Source organism: Juglans microcarpa x Juglans regia, chromosome 4D (genome assembly GCF_004785595.1).
Source record: "Juglans microcarpa x Juglans regia isolate MS1-56 chromosome 4D, Jm3101_v1.0, whole genome shotgun sequence".
Classification (NCBI taxonomy): Eukaryota; Viridiplantae; Streptophyta; class Magnoliopsida; order Fagales; family Juglandaceae; genus Juglans; species Juglans microcarpa x Juglans regia.
In genome coordinates, this window is record NC_054600.1 from 32,883,186 (window position 1) to 32,907,444 (window position 24,259).

Consider the following 24,259-nt stretch of genomic DNA (forward strand, 5'->3'; position numbering starts at 1 on the left):
TTCACAGACATACGACGGAGCCCTATCTAAACTCTAAATTTCAGCTCTCTGTTTTTTTTTTTTTTTTTTTTTTTTCCTTCTTCTCCGCTTCAGCTTTCTGCCTCAAAAGTCTGAGAATGATAACAGCTGAGTTGAGCCCTCATGTTTACTGTTTACGGGGGAAAAGAGGATCTTCCCCTCGTGTGTGTTTGGTGAGGTAGAGGGTTGCAATACAACCAACCGGTCTTTTCATCCATCTTTTGGGAAAATAATACATAACCGAAAATTCCTACAAGAAACATGCTACCTTTTCTGGTAGAAAAAGATCGTCTGATCCTAAATGATTGTAACATTGTAAGTTATATGTACGTTCATCTTATGAATTGAAAGCATAAATAACAAAGCCTTCAAGGAATATAAAGAAGTAAAAGCCAATTCCATCGAAACCAAGAATTGATACAAGCAAAACAAAGATCGTCACACATAACAGAAGGAAGGAAGGAAGGAAGGAAGAGAAACATATGCAATGAGTCGTGCTAGCAGAGATTCTCAAATCCCATGCATTCGTGCCGTTGAATCCTGCCAATCATATCTGATATGCCAACCCCACCTAACATATAGGCACAAAGACATTTTAAGGATTCAATTCTCCAAATTTAATTACATGGAACAATTAGGCCCCATTTGAATTGAGAGGCGAGATAAGATAGTTTTAGATGAATTGAATAAAATATTGTTAGAATATTATTTTTTAATATTATTATTGTTTTGGGATTTGAAAAAGTTAAATTGTTTATTATATTTTGTGTGGAAATTTTGGAAAGTTGTAATGATGAGATGAAATAAGTTAAGATCACTTCTCAATCCAAACGAGGCCTAAACTATCACCTAATAAAATTGCGCCACAATAAAACACCCCGATTAATAAAACCACTACACGATGGGCAACAATTGCACATCCTGTATTCTTATTTTCATAATTGTGCAAGGTGACGCCATTCAAAATATTTTATCCTGGCATTTGAGAAAAATGCCAGGATAAAATATTTGAAAAAAATTAGGGAAAAATCATTTATGAATAGACTATCAGAACCATATCAAGAGCCGCTATGAATCTAGATTCCAACACTATCTTATGCAAGAGGTTGCCAATCCACTCAGGCAAAAAATGACACCATTAACTGATTTACTTATGTAAGGTGATGCATAGGCCAATAAGCCAAGAGCATATTTTGGTGTACAGCCATCATCATGATAATGAAATAACTGGCAAGCTTCTTCAAGCTAGCTTTTCTCATTTGCATCTTCCCTTTCTCGTTTCATTCTAAGGAAGCAATGCAGTCAATTTAAAATATAAATTGAACTTTACAATCTACGATCATAGAAAAGCAATCATGACACATGCTTTGCAAAAATTTCCACAAAGAAAAATACATCCCACGCCACAGTAACCAAGCACAAAACTATCTGATTCGCAAAGCAGGGAAGTGCTAATTATGCCTTTTTTTAATTGCTAAACAAAAATTTATTGAAAATAAGAATAGACAAGAGCCCAAGTACATGGAACATATACAAGAGTGTCACCTATGCATATGATAATCTAGTCATACAAGAAAAAGAACTAATTCTGCTCACAAAAAGAAACCAGAGATGAAGGTTCTTTGGTTTACCTCTTGCAGAACTCAGTTACATATCGTGATCCGTTGTAAAAAATGAACCACATCAAGACGATCACCAAAGTATCTGGTACAAAATTAAGGAACTCAAGCACAACACAACAACATATAAAGGGGGGAAATTAGCTTTGGTTGAGATGGCAGATGGAACCAACCAGGCCAGAAAACTTTCGTAAACCATAGCTCAATTTACTGCTATTTTTGCCCCCCAAAAAATAAAGTTGCCTACTAGCAGCATGCAAAAAAAAAGACCAGAGGTTCCCAAATCTTGGTTTCGCAAAACGAATTTTAGAAGGAAAAAATTAAAACCCCAGCTTTCGCTTACACTGCTGGTTCGACGCCACCCTGTTATACAATACCAAAAGATTGAAGCAACGAAAACAACTCTATGGCACCTGACCAGCAGAATTTTCATTTCATTCTTTAGGCAACGGGTCTAATTCGTAACAGTTATTCAAAATTGAACACAATCAATTTCACAGTTTCGTCAGTTTACGAGAAATACAATATTGCATCACAATTATAGGTAAGTAAGCAAAATCTAGGGTCGATCCGTAACAGTAAGTAGAAGAGCATACGTGAAGCTGATCAGATCTTAGGAAAAAGGGAGGAAATAAAGGATACTGAAAAGATAACGCTCCCACCAATCCAACATGTAGAGCCCAAAAGTGACATTGTAAAGATAGATCTTGCGCTGAATCCAGTTCATAACTTCCGAAACCTATGAACACTAATCATATAGTTAAATAGTATACCAACTGAAAATTGGTTGTAATCTTATTTCCGTCAGTCAATTGGTAATGATTAATATATGCTTTATATATATATATATATATATATATATATTAATGGCCCATTTAGGACGGCAAAATATGCTTGAGAGAAATTTTAAGTAAAAAGGAATGCATGATTCAAATCTCCTCATTATCTTTGAAAGTAGGAAAACGAGAAGTACCTCAGATCAGACTCGAAACCTAAAGAGAGGGAGGAGACGAGGAATCGTCTGGAAGATGGACAAATCGCCCGTATGAGCTCGGAACGTTTCGGTGCGTTGGTCAACGGTGGTGTGCGCGAGGGCAAATGGTATAGCGATTCAAATCAAGGATGAGGAAATAAGGTAAGGTAGCCCGGTGGGCAAATAAAATCAATTTAGGGTACAATCATAATCCAAGGCAGGATTGGAATTTGGACGATTTTTTGTTATATAATTATAACAAAAATTATAGAATTATAGAAAGCTCCTATATCAATTATATAATTAAAAATATATATTTTTTGTTTTTTGTTTTTATTAACTCTAACAGATCTCAGACAACGTGTGACCACAATTAGTTCAACTGCTGCTACTTACAACGTCGTCTTTCAGCCGTGTGTCCATCAATCTCGGTCACACAGTTGATACGGTAGACGGTTCAATGCCTACCACATCATCATTTTTTTTTTTTTTAAATTAACAAAATTATAAATAAAATTAAGAATTTGGCATTAAATGCAGAATATCTATTCCAACCAAATGCAACCCACCGCAAGGAAACTTGCGATCAATCAAATACCAACCCACGTTAGATTAAAAATTAAATACTAGTAGTACATATACTTATATTTTTATTTATAATTTTATTTATAAGATTATTTTGTTAGTTTTTTTTTCAAATTTAAATTTTATGATTTTCAGCATATTAATAACATACATGTGGATAACTAAGTTTTTTATAAATTTTTTTAGTACATTTAACATTTTTCAAAATAAATAAATATAAAAAAACCCACGTTAAAAAAACTTTGAGGAAATCTTAACTTGTTTAAAATGTATTGTTTAATGAGTTTTGTGAAAAAAATTATATACAACAAGTTAAATAATTTTTTTATATATATTCTATATTTAAATTTGTAAAAATAAATAGGGAAAGTTAAATAGGTATTTCAGTATAATTTTCTAAGGTAGTGTTGTGTAGGTTTTTATATTTTCTTTACTTCTTATTACAATTGATAATGATTAGATAATTTTTTTTCTTTTTTTCTTTTTATACATTTTGGGAGGGGGGTTTCGAATCCAAGACCTTCATTTTAGAGACTAAGAATTTATGTCTATCAGGTTAGAGGCCTTTGACATGATTATATAAAATGTTGATGTAGAAGTTATCTTTTAAAATAAAATTGAAAGGTGTTTAAATTGAAGTTAAAATTTTTTAGAAGGATTTTAAGAATGTTTTGAGAAAAATATTGACCGTACGGTCCAACGTAAAAGGTGATACGTCATACAGCCATGTTTAAATTACAAATAATCCAAATACCACTGAAATTTGCTTTATTATTTTTTAGTTGTTTTTGTTGAGATTGAAAAAAAATACACATGCTTTTCATTCACAAACCATCACTCTCTTTGCTTTGCACCCTATTTATTTTGCACCGCAGCAGTAAATTTTACTCTGTACCATCATTTAAATGTAATCGTTAGAGATGTAAAGATAACCACTTATTTATTTATATTAACAATTAAATATTAACTGACGGTAAAATTTTAAAAATATATAAAAAAAAAAATTAATATACACATTGTTTCTTTATTTATTTATTTTTAGTTTAGAGTGTAAAATGAAAAACGTAATTAATTAGTCCAACTAAGAAAACTGGGAGTTAAAAAAATTTTGAATATATATAGTACATGAACAAACTGAACGAAACAAAGCAACAGTCACCTTCCATTATTTCATACAATAATTGGTACAAAGTGAAAGCTATTTGTAGCCTTAGGAGTATGTTTAACCCCATAAACAAAACTTGGGAATTTTCTTTCTTTTTTTTTTTGGAGAGAGAGAGAGAGAGAGAGTGGAAGAAAAGTAATGAAGAAAGAGGCAAGCCATGAAACATGCTATGCCTCATACTTGCAGAGGTTCTCAAATCCCATGTATTCGTGATGCTGAATCTTCCCAATCATGTTTGATATGCCAACCCCACCTAACAAACAGATACAAATCTTTTCAGAATTCGAATTCACAGATTTTGGAAAATTATATTTCAATGGGCCAAATGACAGGGAACAATAATGCTCACCAAGTGATACTGCACTAACAAATATAGTGAAGGCTAGAATAAAGATGATCAGTGATGCCCTTCCAAGTAAAATGATCATCTTTCTTACAATATGCTGCCCTATGAAGGCTGCAATGGTAGCCACACCAACAAAGTAGAGAGCTGCCACAAAAAGTTGCAAATGTTCAATGAAATTTCTTCTTGTCAAAATGATGGATGGTATTTAAAAGAAAAAAAACCCAAGGAAGCGAACCATCGGGGTGTTGTGCCATAGTGACTTACCGTAAGGAACAGGAAACCGTTTCAACAGGTAGTATTCCACAACAGACATAGATGAAGAGAAGGTCATTCCGAAGGTGGCAGAGGCACTTGAGACCTGCACAGAACTCAGAAGTTATGGATGATATATCTGTAAACAACGAGATGCTTTTCCATTGATTTTTAACTAGTTTGCAACATATACACAACTTCAAGACGATATAACAAGATATCTGTATGTGAGTAATAAGATGTATTTAATGAAAACCACAAACTCACCTGAGGAGGGACTCCCAGCTCCAAAAATAGTGGACCCATTATAAACCCTCCACCAAGTCCAAGTAGCCCACCAACTATTCCAGCCAATATACCTAAGGCGCAATAGATAACCAGCTGATGGATTCGCCAATTTGTCGTTTCTTCTCCCCTGGATGCAATAACTCTGTGTCCCTTGTAAAGGCCAACTGCTTCATACAAAGATACCCCAAAAGAAATAGGGATCTGTGGACGGTGTCAGGTATTTGAAGTAACTTGGCCAAACACAAACTCATACACAGAAAGAGAGGAAATAACATGGGTGGTTTCTAGTGTCAAAATAAATACCTGCAGCAAGTTCAATGCCCAGTATGCCGTTGAACATGTAGCTGTATGATTCTGTCATCAGTGGGAGATGATCACGCTATCACATAATCAAGGATTGAATGATATAAAACTTTTTACAGGAAAGCACGGAATAAGAGATAAAACCTTGGCGATCTGAATTGCAAGGAATGCAACCCAAACAAAAACGAGAAGTCCAAGTTCCTTCCAGTAAACATTCTCAAGAATACCGACCTGCAATATTTGCATTGACTCAGCTTCCAGAATGCTCTTGCACAATGACAGGTTTATTTATTTATTTATAAGTTCTTGCACAATGACAATTTACCAAGAGTCTTCTTACCTTTGTATCTTTGAAGTCCTTTTTAACACCATTTCCCGGACCACCAGGAAGAGGCTTGTATTCCACTTCCGCACCAACAGAACCTGGTAGTGGAAGACAAATATAAAAACTGATTTCAGAAATAAACTCCAAGCACTGCTTTTTATACAATTAGACGAACAGAGAATCAACTCACCATTTGACTCCAGTCTCTTAGCAGTCTCCTAAAATTTGGAACAATGAGACTCAATGGTAAGCAATTGATTTCAGTATTAATAACAGAAAAACAAAAGGTGCATATAGACCAAACGTGAAACTGAATGCTTTCCCCACTCTTTCAGAACACCATGAGGTAATGAAGGCCCCAAATCCATTTATAAAGTAGATTTAAGAAGTTGAAGTTGACAATAAAATATTCAGGAGACGAAATGGTGTATTGCACATCACAAAGGAAAATTATTCACTTACAACTTCTTTACAATTACTTTGCAACTCTACATAAAATAAAGGGTAATTTTATAATATTGAAATTTATTTTTAATAGAGTGGCACGATTGTATTGATTGATTGAAAATGAGTTGTAAAATAATTGTAAAGAAATTGTAAGTATATCATTACCCACAAAAAAGTTATCTTAAATGCAAAACAAAAAAGATTTCTTTCAAATGTGATAAAATAAAACATATTTAAAATGCACAAAAGATGTTTGACTTTCAATGGAGAGAACATAGCTCGAAATCATGCATATATGCGTAAATTTTTATGCTTTTACCTTTTTCACAATGGTTTCCTTTTTCCATGTTTCAACACCCTTAAAGAATGCCTTTGTTGATGTAACTGCAAGCCACCAGAAAATAAAAAATAAAAATAAATCAAGGTGTTATTAGAGCAAAGTGCCTAGCAAGCGGAACTATGGTTCAACCAATTATTACCTATGAAGAGAAAGATGAGCAAAACTGTGACCATCCAATCAGCAAATAGGACGTTGAAAGACACTCCTATGCTAATGCCCAGCATGAGCATTGGTTGGATGAGCAGTACCAAGTCGTAGTCGATGATGGGCATATCAAGTGTAGGATGCCTTAGCTTAAGATTGTAGTAAACAGTTGAGACTGCTGCACCCATGATCATACCTGACACAAACAAAAGAAATTTATAACGTTGTAAATTATGTCATGGTTTCTTTTATAAGTGGATTCCTTGTGTGCATTTAGTTAAGTTCGAGAAATTTTGCATATAAGCAACGATGTGAAAAGCTAAACATTGTCTTCCAAGCTTAAAAGCCAGCCATCTCCAAGATTCCAAGCTTAAATTCAGAAAGAAAGGCCATGAGAAATTAACTCTCTCAGAAATTTTGCATAAAGACCACTTCTTTTTGGTCAAGAATCTTTTACTTTTCAGAATCTGGTGGCCTAAAAAGTATTTGCAGAAAAAATCTCATTCAGCATACTGACCTTTTTAATCATTCTACGCGGCACGCGAGATGTTACTTTTTTATATATTTTGGAGCTCTCATTATTTTGGTTCCTTTCGATTTATTTATTTATTTATTTTTTATAGCATCCTTCATCTTGGATTCAGTGAGATCAAGTATTTTCAATCTGTACCGAGCTACCGAAAATGCTTAAAACATCCTTCAAGAATATAACTAAAACGAAAAAAAAGTTACATCTTATTCTTACATTTTGATATAGCTGTTGCTGACTTCGGATCAAACCCAATAACCAGGCTAAGCATAGGAACAAAAATACCACCACCGCCAACGCCACCAACACTCCCAAACGCAGCTCCACAGAATCCAATTATTGAGCCCACAACAATTTTCCATCCAAATTCCATCTCCTGTAAAGAAAAAATCCCAATTACCCATATTTAAATTACCCCAAGTAATTTCACAGTCTATTAATATATAGCACGAGCCATACGACAAGAATCTTTGGTTTTCTGCTACATAATCCCAGATATAGCGTACTTGTCCACATGCATCACTACCCACATAAAACAAATTAATAGTTAAAACAATCTTGGATTTTTTTCATAAAGGTTAAGGTCTGATTCACTTTTATAAAAAATTTTCAACCATTTTATCTGATGAATATATTTTTTTTTAAATTTTCACGTAAAATAAAATAAATAATTTAATTTTTTTAAATTTTAAAATAAAAATAATATTAAAAAAATATATTTTAATAATATTTTATTTTATTTTTAATTTTTATCCAACTCATTTGAGAAGACAAACGGCAAGTAAAAGATAAATATAATGGAATTATTTGGCTGATTGGAAAGGGCTTCGCATAAGTTGAGGAAAGTATTTAACAAGAATGTGAAAAGTTGGAATATACCGGCCAAACGTGTTGATAGCCCGATTTGTCTGGTTGCCATAAGAAATTTATTGCTTTGAGAAGATAACTGGATTCAGGTCCTTCTGTTTCATTGGTTCTTGAAGCCTGCAGTCTCATGCCCCTCTCCGCCGAAACAAACACCAAAGCTAAGAGAAAGTTCAACAAGACCATCCACACCGATCTCAAACCCCACAGCCATTTCGATCCGAATTCAGCCATCAGATTCCGATACTATAGACTTGTACACAATCGCTTTCTGAATCTTTGATTGACAAAATATCACCAAGAATCCTACAAATTCAAGATATTAATCTCCAACAACCTGAGAAAAAACCTTTTTTTTTTCCTATGCAGCAACAGAATCACATGAGAGCTCTTACTTCCAACAAAACTTTCAGAATGCCAAGAAACTCTCGTGCAGTTCAGAGACCGAGTGCGCTCGGCCTTGGTTTGGATTACCACAAACCTTGGGGGAAAATAAAAGAAACCGAAAATGTTGAATCTTTTTTTGTGTATGAGACCGATCAGGTTCCCCTAGAGCTTTCTGAAGAACTGATACAGAAGTATCACGACAGAAATATAAAAGGTGTGATGGATACGAAGAGGAATGTAAGAATCCAACCCAAATCGTGGAAAAAAGGGAAAGGAAAAAGAACGAGAGTAAGCGATCGAGAGGTGATAAAAACGAGATTGAGAGGGTGCTGTGTCGAACGCTGGCTCAAATGCGGAGAAATAAATCAGATCTTACACTATCGAACATAATGATACAATGTTGGAAGTTTATGTAGGAGTCAGAGTTTTGTAATTACACGACACATTCATTAATGGATAAATGCGCTTGTTTGGTTCTAAATTATTAAGGAATGGGAGATCAGCACATTCCTTGCCGTGCTGTATATTATATTTCAAAAGATTATGCCGCCTGTTTTTTTTTTTTTAATATTTTCCTCATGAATTTCTTTAACCTATTAATCACTACTCTGACTTTTTCTTGATCTTTCCTTGGCTTTTAGGTCTCTTTTATTACGGTCATTCTAATCTCATCTTATTTTATCTAATTTTTATAATTTTTTTAAATTTTAAAATAAAAATAATACTTTAAAAAATATATTCTAATAATATTTTATTTAATTTTTAATTTTTATCTCAACTTATCTCATCTGTAAAAACAAACGAGACTTCTTCAAACAAATACATTTTTCTTTCTCTAATCCATATGTTTTTTCTAATTATTAAATTTCATTTTTATAATTATCAAATTATTAAATATTTTCCTACCCTCTTAAAAAAAATACTCTAAAAACATAAATCATTATCACAAAATTTCATATATTTTTAAATTGCTTAAAAAGATATCTAGTGTATATTATAAAGTGTTAATATTTTATTGAAAAATGTTGAAATGGCGTGCTAAAAGTGTAAATGCATTTTCTCCTTGAGTACAAAAAATATAGAATACCGTACAAATTATAAGGACAGCCAAGCGCCCAAGAAGCCGGCGGCTAAGGAAAAAAGATGCAGGTCAGCAGGTGTGGAATGGAACGGAAGGGTACCCGAAGGGAGGGAGACCGGGCCTAGCGGTCCAGGGACAAAATAGGCAATCCAACTCATAGGAATCTTAGGAAACAGCTATTATGTCGTGTGGTCGTCACGTCACGTGGATCACTAAATTAAAATGTCGAGTATGACCGACTATTTATGAATCAATTATAGACTATAGTAACCAAATTGGTCATCTTCATAAATGCAAAAAAAACAAAGCAATTAATTTAGATAGTTGGGAATAATGGTGATTTCAGATTCCATCATATCATATAATATAAAGAGAGACTTTAATCTAATCCGGATATGAGACGACTTCTCTTATATTTAAATATTGCAACTTTCCTCTTTTTGTCGATAATCCTGAAATCATGTTATTTCATGGATAAGAATCATCAGGACATTAGTACAGGTCATATCAAAGCCACGTTGGATTTGATTTTTCATTTGTGAAAATGTTTTAGTTTCACATGTCTGGGCAATTCCACTCAGTCAGTGCTTATGCAATCACTTTCACAGTAATAAGGGAAACTTCGAAATCTGTTAATTTTTCAATGCTTAAATCAGTATGGTATTGAGGTTGAAGATGAAATATATTGACAATGATAGTGTTAGATTACTTACATGTGTGCTACAAGTAATGTTTATTTATACTTGCCGACCTGATCTCTAATATATTAGAGTATTGCATAGCAGGAGATCATATATTCATGTTGTCTACTCGTCGAACTACCTTTTTGCCGTCAGTTTGCCAAACTATGAAGTGCTTAGTGTTATTAAGTGTTGTTCAAGCCTTGGGTTGCATTGAATGCGGTGTATATTCTGTATTAGACTTTTTTCATGTCATTAATGCTAGGTGTGAACCGTTACAAGTTTTATCGTCTAACATTGAATGCTATATTCCTTTCCTCTTAAGTCTTGTCTGCATTTCCTGTATTGTCTCCTAATGTTAGTATGATTTGACCCGGGTCTTATACCCGCGTCTTGACCTTGGTGCTACCGTTTGATCCGGTCCATATTATGTACCTAGCCTCTAATTAAGACCTTGTCTCCCGCCCGATCCAACCTAAACCTTATATTTGGGTTTTAACCTGGACTCCCGCCTTTAACCCAATTCAATGAATTTTCTCCATTCAGATAGTACCTTAACACGATTCATAAGAGTCCTATAATTTATTGATTACCTTTTATAATTTAAAATATATATAGATATAATTTGATAGGGAAATTTAGTTTACTGAATATTAAATATTTAGATTACAAATTATAAAAGAATATCTGAACATCATGTTATGTTATTTGTGATTTCAATTTTATTCTTTGGTCTGAGAAGACAAAAGGAAAATAATATACAGTCTTTTTTACGACTATTTACTTAAATTTATTTTAAATGGATTACATAAAATATATAAATATTCTCATTTTAAAATACAATGAAACTATTATAAAAAAAAAGTTATACACGTGTTCAAAGAGAAGTGAGTATAGGTAACTACTGCTATCGTTCAGCCTTTTAACAATGAGGCATGGAGAGGAATAATATTTGTAATTGTGAAGTGTATAAACATCACTTAATTTTTTTTAAAAATATAGTAAATACAGAATCTATATGAAAAAAAATAATAATAATTTTTTAATAGTGAATGATATTCTTTTTCAAAATAATTGCACAGCACTCACACATTTAATGACTGTATGTAATATTAAAGCATTAGTAGGACTTAATAAAATTTGACTAAAATTTGGCTAGATAATTCACTTTTATAAATTTAATTAACTATTTTTCAACAACATTAAATAATAGACTCTCAAAATCTATCATTATTCTATTAAAATATTGATTTTGACATTTTCATTTATTTTAATTATAGTTATAATTTAAATATTTATTTGTTATTAAAAAAATACACATTAATTTTCTAATGGTATTTTTTTACAATAGTTATATTTTTTTAACTAATATATTTTTTCAACGGTTATATATTCACAACAAATATATTTTTTCTGCAATATTTTTGTCCGTGAGGAACAACATGTAACACCCCGTATTTCAGTGTATTTTTACTGAAGGATTATTTTTTATTGTTCAAAAATTTATTCTCTTATTTTAAAATTGGTTGGATTTTTAGTAAGTTTATTTCTATGATTTTAATTTGGTGAAAATTATTTTTATGTGCTTTCCAAATATTTATTTATTGTTATGCATTTAAATTGCTTTTAATATTTAAATTAATTACCGTGGGATTTAATTATTTCAAGTTGACTTTACCATTACGTTTAAATTATTTTATTTAACTTGTGGTTTTAAAATCATCTCCGTTGGATCATTTTTGTGACCCAAGTTATGAGGATTGGACCTCATTTCTTTTCCCTCCATTTTTCTTTCCTTCATTTTTCTTTTCTTTCTTTTCTTTTTCTTCTTTATTTTCTCTCCTCTCCCGCGCGATCTCTCTCTCTCCTCTCCTCCGCCCGTTTCCATCGTCCCCTCCCAGCGCCGCCGTCCGCCGGCGGTGGTCGACACCGCCCAGCCGACCAGCTCCCCCTCCCTCCGGCGACCTCACCTCCCAAATCTCAGCCCCTACCTCACCGCCGGTAGCCCACACGCCCCCCACAAAGCCGCGGGCCACCTTCACGCCAGCGCCGCTGTGAGCCGGCGGTGGCCCTCACCGCCCAGCCCGCTAGCTTCCCCAGCCACCGGCGACCTCACCCCACCAACCTCACCTCCATCCGTGCCGCCGTTAACCACCAGTAGCTCTTCAAAGTCGCGGCACTCTTTCCGCCGTTGCGCCGCCGTCGCACCACCATTGGCCACCATCTTCCTACCACTTCATCCCCGACCTCTTGGCAACCCATTGGACCCAACCCCACCTCCGATCTGTCACCGGTGAAGCTCCACCAACTACATTTCCGATTTGGGCATTTTGGTCTTCTACCGCCCATTTCGCCGCCACCCACGGCAAACCACCGCCACCATTGGCTTCACCGACCTCTCTAGGCCCTACCCTACCATTTTTGGGTCTTTTTTTGTCCTCGTTGAAAAGTGGGTATCTGTGACCCACGGCCACAGTGTATTTTACACTGTGGTGTTGCTCAGAAATCACCACTTGCAACTTCGAGATCTTCCGGAAATTATTATATTGCACTGTAAGTATTTTCCTTAAAGAACTTTCGTGATTTAAATATATTTTTGCACTAATACATATTATCTGTGAATTGGTTTGTATTGCCGGACTGAGTCCGAGGAGTTTCGGGGGTCAGATGGATTGTGGACGGAGTTGTGTGTTTGTTTGCATTATGAATTGTGGTTGTTGGTTGTTGGTTATGACTTGTTCACGTACATCGCATATTGCATGCATGATCATATTTGTAAAGAAAACTGGGTTTTCGCATGATTGCATACATGTTCATGTGTTTATTGGAAATTAGATTTTCATATGAGTAAAAGGAAAAGAGACTGTAGGGATGGTGGTAAGCAGGGATGGTGGTTGTGTCTCGCCTGTGATTCCCGCCTACAGTGCTCTGTTAAGTATTCATTGTGTGTAAAGGAACTGTAGGGATGGTGGTAGAGTCCCGCCTGTGATTCCCGCCTACGGTGCACGCGATAGGGATGGTGGTAAGCAGGGATGGTGGTTGTGTCCCGCCTGTGATTCCCGCCTACAGTGCACGCGGTAGGGATGGTAGTAAGCAGGGACGGTGGTAGAGTCCCGCCTGCGATTCCCGCCTACAGTGTCCAATAAATGGATTGTTTGTGTGAATCATTTTATGAGAAAATGTTTTACGGTTATTTTGGGCCAAAATGGGATTTTTGGCGTGTGTTGGAAATAATCATTTTTCTAGGAAAAAATGATATTTTATGGCTAAATGTATTTTGCTATTTTGTTGGTTGCATTAATGTATTTTTATCCCGAGAGTTGTTTGGTTTATACTTACCTGTGGTACCATTTTATGGTAACGCAGATTTTGATGCAGATGATGATGGCGAGCCTTAGCTTGGCTCCGTTGGAGGAGTGATCTGGGATTGCTCCTGTTTAGTGAGTTATGTGTTTTTATTAATTTTTGTATTTACCTTTTGTATTATATTTGGGATGACTGTACATTTATTTTTTTTAAAAGATAAATTGTGTTAAATATTTGTATTTAAATTCTGGTACTTATTTGACTATCCGCTGCGTTATTTTATTTGTACACTGTTGCATGTACACACACTGGCACTTCGTTAGGATGTGTGACCGTGTTGTCACCATCCTGACGTCACGATTCCCTTGTTTTTTTTGTACGTGGGAGTCGGGGCGTCACACAACAAGTAGCGGAAAGAGAATTATTTATGATGAAAATAATATTTAGCCAGCCCAAGAGGCTGACCATATTTGGTTAGTAAATAAATCTTGGACTAAAATTATTATTCATTTATTGAGTCTATTATAATATTTTTTGTGCAACCCAACTAAACTTTGATCAAAATTTAGTTAAGTTGAATCCACTACTAGTACTCTTAGGTTTAGTTTGGATCTTTAACTCCTCTCAACTCATCATTATAACTTTTTCAAATTTTAACACAAAATATAATAAACAATTCAACTTTTTCAAATTCTAAAATAATAATAATATTAAAAAATAATATTTTAACAATATTTTATCATCTCAACTCAACTTACTTCAACATCCAAACACACCTTTAATAAGAGTGTTCATCCGGATCCTATTTTTTTCTAACCCAATTTGAAACCCAAATAATCAGGTTCCAACTCGTAACAAACCCAGGCCGGTATTCGCATAATAAAATACGGGTACACCCGGTCTGAATACCGAATTTTAAATCCGGAATCTGGGTTCGGGTACCCGGTTTTTTTTTTTTTTTTAATTGTTGTGTTCTCGATGACTTTCTTTCTTTGGATCAATGGATTTTAGATGAACAGTCCTAGCTCTTAGTCAGGTATTTATTGCTAATGATTGCTCTATAGATAAACAATGCCATTGCCAGCCCATTTGCGCTCTTTTAGAACGTGTTTCTTGATGACCAACACGACTGAAAATTCCAAAGAGATGTAAACACTCTACATGACACAACAACGTTGGGTGGGAATTTAAAAAGGTCGTTGATATAGAGAAACCTTATTGTTTATAAACCATTATTCATTTGTGATTTAAGAATCAGGATGGGGGCTTCCAGGAAATGTTAATTGTCAACACTCCAGACAAGATTGCATTCCAAATCGGAGTTTCAAAACGGTAAATCACGAATCATTTGCAATATATTTATCGATAAATCTTCCCTTAGGATAAAATAATAGCTTACACAAAGAAGAGGAAGAAATTTCAGAAAGAAATCCTAGAAACAGTATCTTAAAATTTAATAAAGCTTAGAAAATATTAAACTCTTTTTTTTAATTAGGAATTTAAGGTTTTTTAAATTAATTAATTTCAAAAAATTAAACTCGTAATTAAAGAAGAAGAAAATATATTTGCTGGAAGGAGAGAGTAGTATAGACTGTAAAGTGCAAGAGCAATTCATGAGCACCAGTTAGGAGATGGATAAGACAAGCAACTTTGAGTACACGCAGGTACCACTCATAAAAGAGCAGACGAAAGATGAAACATCGAAAGAATCTAAACGCCATCATAATAAAAAGATGCCCTCTCGATAGAAAATTGCGCATGCTTTTAAGCTATGCTGTTGGGTCTATATTTTAGAAGGTTGATGTTACATTTATCGAGTGTGGTCACCGAATGTCAATTCTTTTTTTTTTTTTAAATAAATTAACCTTTTTAAATATTTTTAAAAAATAAATATAAACTCATTAAAAATATATTTCTTAACCATTAAAAAAAAGGAGAAAAGCTTCTTTGCTCATCTATATTGATCACTCCAGTTGATTGCTGATCAAAATTTTTTATTTATTTTATTTAATAATTAATGAAATGATTTTAAGTGTATTAATATATATATATTTAAAAAAATATATTTAAATATATTACAAAAATGTGAAAAAAAAAAACCTGAGTGGTAGAGTAGCCTTATCCTTAAAAAAAATAATCTAAGCTCCATTTGGATTACGAAGTGATAACTAATCTCATCATTATATTTTTTTAAAATTTTTACACAAAATATAATAAATAACTTAATTTTTTTAATTTTAAAATAATAATAATATTAAAAAATAATATTTTAATAATATTTTATTTAACTTATTTAAAATAATCTCATTTTATTTTGTTTATCTCTCAAATAAGTCCTAACGACTGTAATGGTGGCCTTTCTCGATGTACAGAAACTGTGCCCACGCGGCCACAACCACAATAATCATTCCGAAAAAATAACAAAAACAAAACATTAAATAGGAAAAGAAGTTATAATTACTTCACATTGTGATATGATAAACTTAACATGGTTAAGGAATATTTTTATTGTCATTGAAGACTTTAATTATTTGGAAATCCTATAAAATAAATAAGGAAATTTATATATATTATATTATTATCTTATTTTTATTTTATTATATATGATATAAAATATTTATTATTATTAAATAATTATTTATTATATTATTTTTTATTATTTAATATTGATAAATGTGTTATATACTATTTATTATGATTAAAATAGAATGAGAATGTAATATATAATATTATATAATAAATAAATAAACGAATGTTTGACGGCGTAAGTTAACCTTAAAGACAAAAGTGTGAAATCAGGAATGGGCAGCTCTCATATAAAGTTAATGGACAAAAGCAAAGAGTCTGAACACGGCCACGTTAGCTTCCTTTAAAAGAAAAAAAAAAATGCAAACATATTATTAGCATTATTTTGTCAATTGCATGAGGTGGGCGTGATCAACGAGGGACAAAAGTAGAAGTCAACGCCTTCATCCGAAGAAGGTGATGTTAAACATTCACGTGTTTGAATATAGACCGTTGATTCGTTGTTATATATATATATATATATATATATGTTCATAATACTTAAAAGCATGTATAAGATCAACATTAGTGAATAATCTTTCGTCCAGTTTCTCGTTGTTCTTTCTCGTTGCCTTCCAAAATTCCGTTGCCTTCTTCGTTCAGTTAGCATGATTTACACACTTAAAATATCTGAGATGATAAAATATTTAATCTACACACTTAAAATTCAGATTTACATAACAATTCTCAAACTCAACTACACAAGATTTACAGAACAATTCTCAAACTCAACTCGAGGAAGAAAAAAAAATTTCCGTGCTGTTAAGATTTCTTCTCGCCGTTGGTAAGCAATTCTCTTCTGATTTCACCTCTAACTTCTGCATCTTGTTTCTTTTTTTTTTCCTGTTTCTCGCATGTTTTTTTTCTTTCTACACCTCAAATGGGTTTCTGGTTTGAGATTCACAGTGTGCGACGGAGAGGCAAACGGAACCTCGTGGTGGCTGGGTCTGCTAGAGGTTGTCGTCGATGTCAACTGGTAGAGGTGCGATGGCTTGGGTGGCTGCCTACGGCTGCAGAATCGGTGAACAAATGGGTGAAACCCATTTCGGTTCGGTTTCAGTGGGGGAGAGAGAGGGCTGCGCGTGGGGGACTTCGACGGTGGCTGGGATGGTCGCCGCCTTGAGGGAGACTCCCCGGTGGTGGTCGTGAGGTTCGGTGGCCACGTACGGTGGCGTAACATGACACAAATGGGTGAAACCCATTTTGGTTCGGTGTCCGTGGGGGAGATCGAGGGTTGCGCGTGGGGGACTTCGACGGTGGCTGGGTTGGTCGCCGCCTTAAGGGGGACTCCTTAATGGTGGTCGTCAACTTCGGTGGCCGCGTACGGCGGCGCTAGCTCACATAAATGGGAGAAACCCATTTCGATTCTCTTTCCACAGGGGAGAGCCATGGCTGCGCGTGGGAAACATTGCTGGTGGCAGGGATGCTCGTCGGCGTGAGGGGAACACGCCGGTGGTGGCGGTGATCATGGTCGGGGCTCGGCGGCACCGGGCTGCACTGGAGGAGAAGAAGCCGCGCAGATAATCGCCTAGGAGAGAGAGAAAATTTAGGAAGAAAAATTTTTCTTCCTGCAAAATGAGTTAAAAAAATTTTTATATGTTTTAATATTTTACAATTTTTCATCTGAAAACATTAAATAACAGTAAATTCTTTTTTTTTTCCTTTACAACTTTGCTTTTGTCCTTACTAGAATATTACATTGTTGAATTTTTTATATAGGTTGAGCTCCGTGAAGTTGAAAGTGGAAACAACATATCCCAACAACTAACTACTTATAAAAGTGTCAAAAGTATGGATCCTTTAACTTTTTAGTTTCATACTGTGAATTAATAACTGAAATAATCTATTTTTTTCTCTGATTTTAAAATCTTTTAAGTCATTTATTTAATGTTATTTATTCAATAATTATTCTGCATGGACTTTGAACTGTTTTAAATTATAATTTCGAATTAATTTAAAAATAATACTATGTTTTAAGAAGATTTTTCCTGAAATCTTCCACTGTAAATTATCTAGAGTATTTTGCAAATATAGAAACTTTTATATAAAAGAAAATCTACTACATTTATCTTCCCAAAAAAAAAAAAGATCTCATCTCACATTTACATCCAAACATATATTAAAATAAATCATATAAAAATAATACTATATTTTATTTAATGAAATAAAATTGCTTAAAACATTCACTAATAATATTTTATTTAATTAGTTCCACCTGTCTTAATTGACTTTTAACTATAAGTTTGCTTCTTTTATAATTCCAAAATAAACAAAATACATTTGCTATTTGAAAAATTACATCAATATTTACAGTCTTACTTATATAATTATATGTAATCAATTATTGAAATATTGAAAATTTTAAAAATTGAAATTTCAATTAAAGAATTTAATAAAATAGAATACATACTCATTAAAAATAATATTCTGCATAAACTTATACTCTAAAAGATGCTTGAAAAATAAAATGAAATAAAAATTTTGTGAATATTAATAAGAAATTTTGTGAATAATAGAGATGTAATTTTGGATTAAATACTTATTGAATTTTAAGAAATGAGATATAGCAGTTAAATAAAAAATATTATCAAATTAAAATATTTTTAAATTATAATTCTGTAATTATACCTCTTTTACTATTATCTTACTACTAAGCAATTTTTTTTTTCCTTTTGGTATTTATATTTCAATTAAAAACTTCAGAATTTATTCTTATTACATAATATACAATAAAATTAATTGAATCAATCAATATAATTATATAATTTAATTAAAAATAAATTTAATTTTATAAAATTTGACATTCTTTTGCTCTTTGAGTTTATTTTTATCATCAAGTAATATCAATTTCTTAAAGTTATAAACTTATAAACTAACGTTTCGACATAGTTAAATGTTATATCTTATTAGTTATACATGCATATTTATCAAAAAAAAAATTTAACAAAATTGCTATAAAATTACTCATAAAATTTTACCAACAAATTTAGTTCTATATGTAAATATTTACATCAATACTTAGAATTTTACCCATATAATTATACATAATTAATTATTAAAATGTTGAAATCTTTAAAAATTGAAAATTCAATTAAAGAATTTGATAAAATAGAGTACATATTCAATGAAAATAATATTATGCATAAACTTGTATTTTAAAAGATGCTTCATGATTCAAACGAAATAAAAATTTTATGAATATTGATAATAAAGTTTGTAAATAATAAAATTTATTTCTATTGTAAATATAGATTAAAGTTTGGGTGATGTATATTACCACAACACACAATCAACTAAAAATAAAATTTTACATTTTCTGGGTTATGTTAAGGACAAAATAAAGATTGTGTTTTTATAATTTTAAAAACAATATTTATTTATAAGAGGGAAGGAAAAAGTTGGCTTTCCCAAGTCAAACAAAAAATACAAATGAGACAAGAAATATAGATAAAAACTTACAAACAAAATATAACATTTTCATGGATCCTTTATAAAAGTGTCAAAAGTATGGATCCTTTAACTTTTTAGTTTCATACTGTGAATTAATAACTGAAATAATCTATTTTGTTTCTCTGATTTTAAAATCTTTTAAGTCATTTATTTAATATTATTTATTCAATAATTATTCTGCATGGACTTTGAACTGTTTTAAATTATAATTTCGAATTAATTTAAAAATAATACTACGTTTTAAGAAGATTTTTTCTGAAATCTTCCACTCTAGATTATCTAGAGTATTTTGCAAATATAGCAACTTCTATATAAAAGAGAATCTACTACATTTATCTTCCAAAAAAAAAAAAAAAACGATCTCATCTCACATTTGCATCCAAACATATACTAAGATAAATCATATAAAAATAATACTATATTTTATTTAATGAAATAAAATTGCTTAAGACATTCACTAATAATATTTTATTTAATTAGTTCTACCTATCTTAATTGACTTTAAACTATAAGTTTGCTTCTTTTATAATTCCAAAATAAACAAAATACATTTGCTATTTGAAAAATAACATCAATATTTACAGTCTTACTTATATAATTATATGTAATCAATTATTGAAATATTGTAAATTTTAAAAATTGAAATTTCAATTAAAGAATTTAATAAAATAGAGTACATACTCATTAAAAATAATATTCTGCATAAACTTATACTCTAAAAGATGCTTGAAAAATAAAATGAAATAAAAATTTTGTGAATATTAATAAGAAAGTTTGTGAATAATAGAGATGTAATTTTAGATTAAATACTTATTGGATTTTAAGAAATGAGATATAACAGTTAAATAAAAATATTATCAAATTAAAATATTTTTAAATTATAATTTTGTAATTATACCTCTTTTACTATTATCTTACTACTAAGCAATTTTTTTTTTCCTTTTGCTATTTATATTTCATTTAAAAACCTTAGAATTTATTCTTATTAAATTTATTCTTATTACATAATATACAATAAATTAATTGAATCAATCAATATAATTATATAATTTAATTAAAAATAAATTTAATTTTATAAAATTTGACATTCTTTTGCTCTTTAAGTTTATTTTTATCATCAAGTCATATCGATTTCTTAAAGTTATAAACTTATAAACTAACGTTCTGACATAATTAAATGTTATATCTTATTAGTTATATATGCATATTTATCAAAAAAAAAATTTTTACAAAATTGCTATAAACTTACTCATAAAATTTTACCAACAAACAGTTCTATATGTAAATACTTACATCAATACTTAGAATTTTACCCATATAATTATACATATTCAATTATTAACATGTTGAAATTTTTAAAAATTGAAAATACAATTAAAGAATTTGATAAAATAGAGTACATATTCAATGAAAATAATATGATGCATAAACTTGTATTTTAAAAGATGCTTCAAGAATAAAATGAAATAAAAATTTTATGAATATTAATAATAAAGTTTGTAAATAATAGAATTTATTTCTATTACAAAATATAGAATAAAATTAATTCAATCAATCAATACAAACATATAATTTAATCAAAAATAAATTTAATTTTATGAAATTTCACATTCTTTTGCTCTTTGAGTTTATTTTTATCATTAAGCAATATCATTGAATTAAATAAATTAAAAACCTCATAATTTATTCTTATTGCATAATATAAAATAAAATTAATTGAATCAATCAATATAATCATATAATATAATTAAAAATAAATTTAATTTTATAAAATTTGACATTCTAAACGTAATTTTACTACAAAATAATTATAAAAATTATTATACATAATCAATTATTAAAAAGTATTAAAAAGCACATGTATGAAAAGGAAAAAAAAAATTCCTATAACTAACTGTAACTTCCAGTAGTGGCTGGGAGTGGTGAGTGCAGCAACACTCTTTTCACTTAATGTGTACGTAAAAATTTATGTGTAATTAATATTAATGTACATGACCCATGCATTGAACTAACCTTGTTTATCGTTTTTCTTTTTTTAAGTAATGATACCCACACAGAACATGATTTTAAACCATATTTCACAATACATGTAAAATCATCACTTTATTCTAGCATTCAAAAGACAACCTTTGGTGACCAAGGTCCACGCTACTCTAAAACTCACATAATATATATGCCTTTCTCTTTTTAAATTACACCATGATCTTATAGAGCATTGGATTTGGTTTAATTAGGCAAAGTTTTGAATAATATATATGGCACTTTTTAGGTTTTGACTATCCATGCACTCAAAACATAAACACCACACTGAATTAACTATGTTGCTTTTTATAATCATAAAATATTATTATCATTTATTTTTTTATGCTTTTTTTTATTAATTTTTTAAAAACTTGTTATTTTTATTTTCATGATTTTCTATAACCTGTAATCAATTATTTTTAAATCAATGTGGGTATCATTACGTAATGCAATTAAGTGTGTTGAAAATCAAATGCCAAATTTGTACTTTTTTGGGTCATGTATATTACCACAACACACAATCATCTAAAAATAAAATTTTACATTTTTTGGGTCATGTTAAGGACAAAATAAGGATTGTGTTTTTATAATTTTAAAAACAAGGTTTATTTATAAGAGGGAGGGAAAAAGTTGGCTTCCCCAAGTCAGACAAAAAATACAAATGATAAAAGAAATATATATAAAAACTTGCAAACAAAATATAACATTTTCATGGATTTCAAAATTTGTTGTTTCCTTTTATTCGTTTAAATAATTGATTTAATTGTGAGTTTTTTATTTCTACTTTCTTCATTTGCAATTCATGCTATAACAGTCATATAATTTCTATACCTATTGGTTATTCATTTCTAATTTTTATTCTTTATTTTTTACAGCTTCGTTGAATTTGCTGAGTTGATTGGATTTTTTTAGTCTTTTTCCGAGACTACCAAGGTAACCAACGATGCTATAAATATATCTCTTTCAATAGGTGATTTTATTTTGTTCAAATATATACTTAGATTGAAAAGGTTTTTGACCTTATATCATTATAAGTTTCTCTTTTATCCAGTTATCAACAAGAGTTCTTTCATTCCATGTATAAATGAAAAGTGGTAAGTTTATATTAATAAATTAGTACAAATTTAACATCATATGATCAATTATTTATTTCATATTCTTCTTACTTTAATCCTCGTTTAAAATGATTCCTAAGGTGTTGCAAAACATCATAAGATAAACAATTTATATGAGGCTCTTTCTTTAGAAGAAAAAGAACATGTACGACAAAAAAAGAAAGAAAGATATCTTCAACAAAGGAACTCTACGAATGATACTACTCAACATGAAGAACAATTTTTCTCCCAACCAATCGTTCGCAATGAAACAAATGTGTTGGGAGATCATATAGAATTCATACACAATAATGAAGAGGTCAGGCCATATTGTACAAAAAGACAACGCACTTTTCGTGCTGATACTGGAACCAGTGATATATCCTCCGTTGGTAGTTCCGGAGCTCCCTATCAGGAAATAAACACAGTTGAAATTATGTCAACAGAACCTCTTTCTTTGGACGATACCACAATATCTTTGACACTTGGGGCAACAAATACATGTACAGAAAATGTACATACATCTGGTTCTCTCCAAACCGAACAGGTTTATTGTATTTCCTTCGTTCTAACCGTACTTTCCCATCAATCATTTTATTCTTTTTTATTCAACATACTTAATTCTTTATTCAATAGGCACATTCCCTTTCTCGATGCCAACCCAACTTTGACACAAGGTTGTTAACAAATTCTCAGGGTAAGAAAGATGTATAAAATTAAGTCGTACTTCTTCTCCTTTTTTTTCTCCCTTATATACAGCTTCATTCAACGATACCTTTATTGGAAATTATAGCAACTTTAAGAATTTACCTCAATTCTATGGTTCATTTTTCCTCCATAGGAAATCAGCATCAACAATCAGCTGGTCATAAGAAAATATTACAAACAGTGCCATTTGAGGCAACTTTCTTACCATCAGTTCCATTCTATAGATTTTGTGAAGCAAAAAGATTTCAACATGAAACGAAGGGTTTTTGTTGTGCCGATGGAACAATCTCTTTAACTACAAATGATGTTCCAGAACAACTTTACCATTTGTTTACTTCTAATACAGTTGAATCTGTCAACTTTCTTACGTATGTTCGCACATACAACAACAAGTTTGCTTTTACATCATTCGGAGTTAAATTTGATAGAGATTTGTATAGAAGAAACAGAAGTATTTATACATTTCGAGCTCAAGGTCAAATTTATCATTACATTAATGACTTGGTTCCTTTGGATGGACATCCTTCATATCTACAACTATATTTTTATGATACCGAACATGAATTGGACAATCGTGTTTATGACATCGAAAGATTGGATTCATTAACTGTTGCTCAACTTATGGATATTCTTCATGTTAATCCATACTCAACATTCTTTCGAACTCTTGGGGATTTGCCCAATTTGAAAAATCACAAAATTCATATTCGATCAGATGCGAGTTTGGATCAGCGTGTTTTTAACACTCCGTCAGCTTCCCAAGTAGCA

General features: G+C 31.3%; 1 protein-coding gene and 1 long non-coding RNA gene across 3 annotated transcripts; both read right to left on the reverse strand.

Moving 5' to 3' along the window:
- Positions 1-310: 310 nt before the first annotated feature.
- On the reverse strand, positions 311-2,843 carry LOC121261179. 2 transcript variants are annotated; one of them, XR_005939838.1, is made up of 4 exons: positions 2,611-2,843; positions 2,280-2,376; positions 1,650-1,722; positions 311-589 (listed from the first exon to the last, which is right to left on the reverse strand). It is a non-coding gene; the product is annotated as an uncharacterized LOC121261179 (long non-coding RNA). The 2 variants fall into 2 exon arrangements; XR_005939839.1 differs by having other exon boundaries at positions 2,280-2,385.
- A 1,627-nt stretch (positions 2,844-4,470) lies between these two features.
- On the reverse strand, positions 4,471-8,490 carry LOC121261176 (sulfite exporter TauE/SafE family protein 3-like). Its single transcript, XM_041163405.1, has 12 exons — positions 8,214-8,490; positions 7,551-7,710; positions 6,801-7,001; positions 6,641-6,705; positions 6,065-6,092; positions 5,890-5,972; positions 5,694-5,780; positions 5,550-5,600; positions 5,226-5,447; positions 4,971-5,064; positions 4,710-4,850; positions 4,471-4,613 (listed from the first exon to the last, which is right to left on the reverse strand). Exons 1-12 carry the CDS (start codon positions 8,430-8,432, stop codon positions 4,528-4,530), a joined length of 1,437 nt encoding a protein of 478 aa, XP_041019339.1. The 5' UTR covers positions 8,433-8,490; the 3' UTR covers positions 4,471-4,527.
- Between the last annotated feature and the right edge of the window lie 15,769 nt (positions 8,491-24,259).